General features: G+C 40.6%; 1 protein-coding gene across 2 annotated transcripts; it reads right to left on the minus strand.

Moving 5' to 3' along the window:
• Window positions 1–440: 440 nt before the first annotated feature.
• LOC307000827 (tubulin beta-4B chain) lies at window positions 441–7,592 on the minus strand. Of its 2 annotated transcripts, XR_013798094.1 has the most exons (5): window positions 7,377–7,592; window positions 6,164–6,272; window positions 5,825–5,935; window positions 2,048–3,249; window positions 441–1,111 (listed from the first exon to the last, which is right to left on the minus strand). XR_013798094.1 is itself a non-coding variant. In XM_079616725.1 (4 exons), exons 1-4 carry the CDS (start codon window positions 7,431–7,433, stop codon window positions 2,192–2,194), a joined length of 1,335 nt encoding a protein of 444 aa, XP_079472851.1. In that variant the 5' UTR covers window positions 7,434–7,581; the 3' UTR covers window positions 1,705–2,191. The 2 variants fall into 2 exon arrangements, 1 of the variants encoding a protein (XP_079472851.1); XM_079616725.1 differs by lacking the exon at window positions 441–1,111 and having other exon boundaries at window positions 1,705–3,249; window positions 7,377–7,581.
• Between the last annotated feature and the right edge of the window lie 907 nt (window positions 7,593–8,499).

Below are 8,499 nucleotides of genomic sequence, written 5' to 3' on the forward strand. Positions count from 1 at the left end.
ATCAAATATTCTATTTACAACAAAATTATTAGTTGTCATGTCAGTATATCTTTACTGGAACATGACCTTTTATTTTATTATTATTTAAATTATTAATAAATGAAGTGGAGAAACTCAACCGTAAAACAGAGAAATATACAGATGTGACAGGGTTGAATTTTTTGCTCAAAATGGCCGCCCACTGCTCATGTATTTAGGAGACTAGACCATATATGGCAGCACTGAAATAAGAACAATGTATATACTTATGGATTAAAATAATATTTTGAAAAATGGGGTTGAATTGTAGTACCCTCCCTATAATACACCTCAAAAATATGAAATTACTTACCATCTGCACCAAAGAGACCTGAATGATGTCATTTCTGGTAAATATGTCACATATGGATGGAGGCTAAATTTCTTGGCATGACAGGATTGAGTTTAGACTGAGAGACATTACCTTCATAGTCTGTTATTTATCATGTTTTTTTTACAAGAAAATAACAAATAAATACAATATTGGCAAAAGTTAAATATAAATATTAAAAATATTTTCTAAGTACAAATTCAGTGAAGTGCCTCAGGGACATGTAGAATAGAAATGACATTTTATGATAAAATTATTTAAATGCCATAATTATTTTTATTCTTCATAATGGACCAAATTGTAAAAAGCTTTAACATTTCGGTGAACCGCCACGTTAAAAAGTCTGGGGGACTGAGATATTACTGAATCCCAGGAATGACCTACTAACAAAATCATTGTTACATTTATTTCAAGAACATTTCTTCTGTTAAGTCACACAGCACAACTTTTTTTCAGTTTTGTCATGTCTTTATTCAGTGAATCCATGGTCATTTTAACAAAATGAGGAAAGGGCTAGAATCACAGAAGAATTAGTCACAAAAATTTGAATGGATTTCCTTTGCTTAACAAAACTGGACTGGGATATTTCATATTCAACACTAGTATTGACCCGACTGCACTAACGCAGAGCTGGACGATGATTTTTATTTTAGCATAACTGCTTAATAGATGAAATGAACGAATTTAATAATTGATGATCTTTACAACAGAACTGAATCAACACTGAAACTGACTCGAGCTGAACAACAGCCGGAATTAGGGCTGTCACTTTTGAGAAAAATCAAATTCGAACGGATATCAAATACCAGCCTATGTATTCGAATATATTCGAATATCTATTCCCCCCCCCCCCCCCGCGCGTGCAAAAAAAAAAAAAAAAAAAACGTCAATCGAAACTTTACTAACAGTTTGACAGTCATAAACAGGACTCCCAAAATTACACTTATAGGACTCATATCTGCAAATAAACCTTGCCTTTACATGTGCATCTGCACGGTGCCGACCGGTTGTGCAGGAAAGTATGCAGTCATACGATGTTAGACGCCTGGCGATGCTCTGGCCGTCTGCTGCGTTTCTGGGGCTGTTTAAACCTGGCCACTTCATGCGTTTTCTCAGATCGGATAGCTATCAAAACGATTCCATTTACACCTGGTCACATAGGCCTAAATGTGGTTTAAACCGGATATAAATCCGATCTTCAATTCCCGCGCTATATGCAGATTTAATGGATTTAATGTCACCGAAAGCAACATATGAGCTGCATTTTATTGATCATCAGCTAACATCAAAGACTGCAATAAGAGAGAGCGGCAGCCCTGGTAAGATCATTTCGTTTCTTTACTTTTAATGAAGATTATTATTATTGTGTGTTAAAGCGTCTGCGTCTTTCACTTTGATTTGCGATAGTTTGCACATTGGCTTGGCGCTTGATGAATAGATCATCTGCGGTGATGCGTGTTGCAGCGCGCCGTCATATCTGACTATAACATAGCCTATATAGCCTGTAACACGCTTTCAAAATAACACGCTTTTTTAAAATAAAAAGCAAACGGTCTTATCATAGACTGTAAAAAATGCGCTAGACATGGCACTTTAAAAACCGAATAGTTTATTTGAAGTTCGATTACGGTTATTTCACGTCATGTTCGAATGCATATTCGAATATCGAATAAAAAGTGACAGCCCTAGCCGGAATGCATCATTTTTCCCATTATTACTATAAAGCTGCTTTGAAACATTCTGTATTGTCTAAAGCGCTATATAAATTATATAAATAAAGGTGATGAGACTTGACTTGACTTGACAGGAGATGAAGCAGAAGATTGGCGGACGAGATGGCGATCAGGCGGCCTCTTCTTCAGCCTCCTCCTCGAACTCTCCCTCCTCGGCAGTGGCTTCTTGGTACTGCTGATACTCGGACACCAGGTCGTTCATGTTGCTCTCGGCCTCTGTGAACTCCATCTCGTCCATTCCCTCGCCGGTGTACCAGTGCAGGAAAGCCTTACGGCGAAACATGGCAGTGAACTGCTCGGAAATGCGCTTAAACAGCTCCTGGATGGCAGTGCTGTTACCGATGAAGGTTCCCGACATCTTGAGCCCGCGAGGCGGGATGTCGCAAACCGCTGTCTTCACATTGTTTGGGATCCACTCCACAAAGTAGCTGCTGTTCTTGTTCTGGATGTTCAGCATCTGCTCATCCACCTCCTTCATGGACATGCGTCCGCGGAAAACGACGGCCACGGTTAGGTAGCGTCCGTGGCGCGGGTCGCACGCGGCCATCATGTTCTTGGCATCGAACATCTGCTGGGTGAGCTCGGGAACGGAGAGTGCGCGATACTGCTGGCTCCCCCTGCTGGTGAGAGGAGCGAAGCCGGGCATGAAGAAGTGGAGGCGAGGGAAGGGCACCATGTTGACCGCCAGTTTGCGGAGATCAGCGTTCAACTGTCCAGGGAACCTCAGACAGGTGGTGACGCCGCTCATGGTGGCCGAGACGAGGTGGTTAAGATCGCCGTACGTTGGCGTGGTGAGTTTAAGCGTGCGGAAGCAGATGTCGTACAACGCTTCGTTGTCGATACAATAGGTCTCGTCTGTGTTCTCAACCAGCTGGTGAACGGACAGTGTGGCGTTGTAGGGCTCAACGACCGTGTCCGATACTTTGGGAGACGGCACCACGCTGAAGGTGTTCATGATGCGGTCGGGATACTCCTCGCGGATCTTGCTGATGAGAAGCGTTCCCATGCCGGAGCCGGTTCCTCCTCCGAGCGAGTGCGTGAGCTGGAAGCCCTGCAGGCAGTCGCAGCTCTCAGCTTCCTTGCGAACCACGTCCATCACAGAGTCCACCAGTTCAGCGCCCTCCGTGTAATGACCCTTAGCCCAGTTATTACCCGCTCCGCTCTGACCTACAGTACGAGCAGGACACAAAATCCATTAGCGCTTTAAGGTGCAAAGTTATTAAGGGGTTAGTTCACCTAAAAATAAAAAACGGTCACCCTTTACCCACACTTATGCTGTTCCAAACCCATTAGACTTCTATTATATTTTATATGATGCACAGATTGAATTTAGGCTTTTATTCACATGTAAATATTAATCAGTAAACATAAACAGAAGCTCAAACAAACCTGCTTGACGTGTGAAAAAAAAAAAAACTTTCTGAAGCTCAAACGTGATGCGGAACATTAATGAACCTCATTGGTTCTTTCTGAAGCTCAAACGTGATGCGTAACACGAGAATGAACCTCATTGGCTCTTTCTGAAGCTCAAACGTGATGCGCAACACAAGAATGAACCTCATTGGCTCTTGCTGAAGCTCAAACGTGATGCGTAACACGAGAATGAACCTCATTGGCTCTTGCTGAAGCTCGAACGTGCTGCGTAACACGAGAATGAACCTCATTGGCTCTTGCTGAAGCTCAAACGTGCTGCGTAACACGAGAATGAACCTCATTGGCTCTTGCTGAAGCTCAAACGTGATGCGTAACACGAGAATGACCCTCATTGGCTCTTGCTGAAGCTCAAACATGATGCGTAACACGAGAATGAACCTCATTGGCTCTTGCTGAAGCTCGAACGTGCTGCGTAACACGAGAATGAACCTCATTGGCTCTTGCTGAAGCTCAAACGTGATGCGTAACACGAGAATGACCCTCATTGGCTCTTGCTGAAGCTCAAACGTGATGCGTAACACGAGAATGAACCTCATTGGCTCTTGCTGAAGCTCACACGTGCTGCGTAACACCAGAATGAACCTCATTGACTCTTGCTGAAGCTCAAACGTGATGCGTAACACGAGATTGAACCTCATTAGTTCTTTCTGAAGCTTAAGCGTGATGCGCAACACAAGAATGAACCTCATTGGTTCTTGCTGTAGCGAGAATGAACCTCATTGGCTCGTGCTGAAGGTCAAACGTGATGCGTAACACGAGAATGAACCTCATTGGCTCTTGCTGAAGCTCGAACGTGCTGCGTAACACGAGAATGAACCTCATTGGCTCTTGCTGAAGCTCAAACGTGATGCGTAACACGAGAATGACCCTCATTGGCTCTTGCTGAAGCTCAAACGGGATACGTAACAAGAATGAACCTCATTGGTTCTTGCTGTAGCGAGAATTAACCTCATTGGCTCTTGCTGAAGGTCAAACGTGATGCGTAACACGAGAATGAACCTCATTGGCTCTTGCTGAAGCTCACACGTGCTGCGTAACACGAGAATGAACCTCATTGACTCTTGCTGAAGCTCAAACGTGATGCGTAACACGAGATTGAACCTCATTGGTTCTTTCTGAAGCTCAAGCCGCAACACAAGAATGAACCTCATTGGTTTTTGCTGTAGCGAGAATGAACCTCATTGGCTCTTTCTGAAGCTCAAACGTGCTGCGTAACACGAGAATGAAACTCATTGGCTCTTGCTGAAGCTCAAACGTGATGCGTAACGCGAGAATGAACCTCATTGGTCCTTTCTGAAGCTCAAACGTGATGCGTAACACGAGAATGAACCTCATTGGTTCTTTCTGAAGCTCAAACGTGATGCGTAACACGAGAATGAACCTCATTGGTTCTTTCTGAAGATCAAACGGGATGCGTAACATGAGAATGAAACTCATTGGTTCTTTCTGAAGCTCAAACGTGATGTGTAACACGAGAATGAACCTCATTGGTTCTTTCTGAAGATCAAACGTGATGCGTAACACGAGAATGAACCTCATTGGTTCTTTCTGAAGATCAAACGTGATGCGTAACATGAGAATGAACCTCATTGGTTCTTTCTGAAGATCAAACGTGTTATATAAGAGAATGAACCTCATTGGTTCATGTGAAGCTCTAATGTGCTGTGTAACACACGAGAATGAAACTCATTGGTTCTTGCACGTGAAGCAAACATGCTTGAGCTTCCGTTTACCACAACTGCCGTGAGAGTTGATCAATGTTAAAATATGTGAATAAAAGCCTAAATTCAATCATGCTAGCGGTAGGAGCGGTGGAATCATTAATAAAAGTCAGAGAACAGAAAATGCTAAAAACAGATTATTTGTTTGTACCTTCAATCTAAATGATTTTAATACAATATAAATGAACTATTTGATTATAAACTATAATATAAATGACAAGAAAAACTCAAATGAATCAAATACAAATTTAAGTTTACAAGGCCATTAGGAGTCTGTGATTTGTGATTTTATCTTTCATTTAAAAATGTTTTAAAGGGATACTCATGTTGTTCCAAATCTGTATGATATTATTTCTTGTGCAGAACAAAATAACACTGGACCCCACTGACTTTCATTGTATTTTTCTAAATCTTCACTAGTGTTTCACTGAATAGTAAAGTAATATAAAGTAATGTAAAGGCAATAATATAATTTAAAATGTATGGCTATCACTTTAATTTCACTATAAAAATGTCTGCACGTGTTTCATTGAAAAAATAAATCAGATATTTTTATGCAATGATATAAGAGTGGAGGGTGTTTATACCAAAAACAAAGTTGTCAGGTCTGAATATCTGTCCAAAAGGCCCGGATCGGACAGAGTCCATGGTTCCCGGCTCGAGATCCACAAGGATGGCACGAGGGACATACTTTCCCCCTGAAAAAACAGACAATCAAAGAATGCACCTCAAACATTAGGACTTTAGTTGTTTGTACGGAGATTGTGTGTCTAAGGAGATTGTGTGTCGACAAGTTAGGGTTAATTGTAATAAAATAAAACATTTAGTAGGCTATAAAGTGGGTGTGTGTCTGTGATATGCAAGGGCCCTTAAATTGGTCAATCCAGGAATCAGACATCTATGGTAAATGGTGGTTATGTGCTTACCAGAGGCTTCGTTGTAGTAAACACTGATGCGGTCCAGCTGCAGGTCACTGTCTCCATGATAGCTGCCGGTGGGGTCAATGCCGTGCTCGTCACTGATCACCTCCCAGAACTGAGCGAAAAAAAAAAAAAAAAATGGAAGCCATGATGAAGAATCACTGATGCTGTGTGATACGCCCAGGGCTAGTGGTCACACTGAGAAGTTGTCTCAAAAATTATATCACATAAGGTATCGAGTCAAAATTTAAACAAATGCATGCTTTCTGTATACAGCATGATGGTTACATATACACCTTGTTCAAAATCCTCTTGAATATGCAATATAATTTGTCCAATATCATATTTTAACAATATCTGTTGTGAACAGTATACCACACTACATTTGGATAAGAGACACTATATTAGAAAGGTACATTGCAATATGTTTTAAACCGTTATAAATGCATATAGTTTTTTAATTATGCTATTTGCTGGCCAAATCAATGGGTAACTAAGATTGAACATTATCTTTTACATTTTGGTTCATTCATTGTTTCGTTACATAATTGCTGTACTGTATAGTTCCTCTGTTGATTTAACTGCATCTTTTTATTGTTGAGCAATAAGAGAGAAAACGCCCATTTTCGTTTTGAAATATGCATGCAAATACTGACAAAAATAAACACATCCTAATAAATATCCACAATATAAGCTTACACTCTTTTAATATTGCATTTAGAGCTAGTTTGATGGAAATGTATAGGCGAATTTCAGAGGAAAACAAGAACAGAGAGCATCCCCCATCCCCCCATGAACATTGGCAAACGTCTGGCATCGCCTACTACGCCATTGGAATGTAACGTTACTTGAAAGAAAACACGACGAAATAAGACAATGAAGTTCTCTTTTTAAACGTGTCGTTATAATTTAAATGCTTATTTATAATAATCTTGCAGTATTTTGGATGTTTTAAGGCGAATTTAAGCGCGAGCCAGCCGCCACACCCCTCTCGCGCACCCGGCGAGGCATACGCATCAAACAAATACGACGAAACGAAAAACGCATCGCGTTACAGACTATTTAAAAAGCCATCGAATTCGATAACGCCGCGAAACCTGCAACAAAACCTGTACATGAAATCATTGATTAGTAACAGTCGAAAATCATTATATTTTTAAGATATGAAATGGCCTATAAAACATAGAAGCGAATGGATGCGTTTATTTTCGTGTTGTACCTTCGCTCCGATCTGATTTCCGCACTGGCCCGCCTGAAGATGCACTATCTCACGCATGTTGACTTCAAAGATGTGAAAATAAGGTGTAAATCTGGAGAATCTCGATGGCCTGTTCTTACACCCTCTTCGGATTATGTCTCGCCCAGACTAGTGCGTAGTGCGCGCTCCCGTCAGCCTGATTCCAACAGTCGAGTCCGTGTTGCCAGATTGGGTCGGAGATTGCCACCCATAAATCTCACCAAAACCCGCCCACTACAAGAAAACCCGCCAAATCATTAACTGCCAAAAACAATGCGATAGAATTTTATTGCCACGTCATTCAAGGTTGATAAGGACGATTTGTATCTCCTTAAAGCAAAATAATGATGAAAAAAATAGAATGAAACCAGGAAAACAGATAAACAGGGCAAATGCATTAAAGAGATTTATCAAATACGACTTAAATATCTTTGTAGAAAGGCCTACTAAACGGTAATGAATCAAGGAATTAACAGATTACTTTAATCATTGGAAAAACATAATTTTCAATGTTAATAATAGTAAGAATAAGTCATTTTTAAATTTAAATGCAAAAAGTGCACAATATAAGTGAAAAAGCAACATAAGTAGCAGGCATCTAACACATTTTCATGCACAAAAATGCAACATTTTTTTTCTCTAAAAAATCCAATAATAATAATAATTAATGCACTTAATTTTGTGTTGTACTTAAAGGAGAACCCAATTTGGAGTGCTGTCAATACAGAGAACAACGACAAAAATCGGTGTTGCCTACACTGTGTTATCCTCTTTTTAAAAGTTGCACCCTGTTGACTTCAATAGGGCACATTTTAAACCTGCTTTTATTTCTCTTATCATCCTTGATGTGTCATACAAGTGCCCAGCCATGTTGAGTGATTCCTTCAGAGTGAACACGAGTGAATCTGACTGCAGTAGATGTGAAAGATATGAATAAAAATCATGTTATATCAGCCAGCGCAAATACCTGTATTTAGTTCCTGTTTTCGGTGGAAGTCCAAAGTAGTCGATTGTTGAGTTCACGCGCATAGGTTTAGTTACCTATGATCACGCACGTGAACTCGACAATCGACTACTTTGGACTTCCACTAGAGATGGGATTTAT

This window comes from Phoxinus phoxinus, assembly GCF_949152265.1.
Source record: "Phoxinus phoxinus genome assembly, chromosome: 6".
Classification (NCBI taxonomy): Eukaryota; Metazoa; Chordata; class Actinopteri; order Cypriniformes; family Leuciscidae; genus Phoxinus; species Phoxinus phoxinus.

Bases quoted from the DNA above. Each gene is read 5' to 3' on its own strand.
- LOC307000827 (XM_079616725.1), bottom strand. From the start codon at position 7,433: ATGCGTGAGATAGTGCATCTTCAGGCGGGCCAGTGCGGAAATCAGATC. The intron at 6,273-7,376 runs GTACAACACGAA...TTTTTCGCTCAG, and splicing joins GAAATCAGATCGGAGCGAAG to TTCTGGGAGGTGATCAGTGA. The intron at 3,250-5,824 runs GTATAAACACCC...CTCGTACTGTAG, and splicing joins ACCTGACAACTTTGTTTTTG to GTCAGAGCGGAGCGGGTAAT.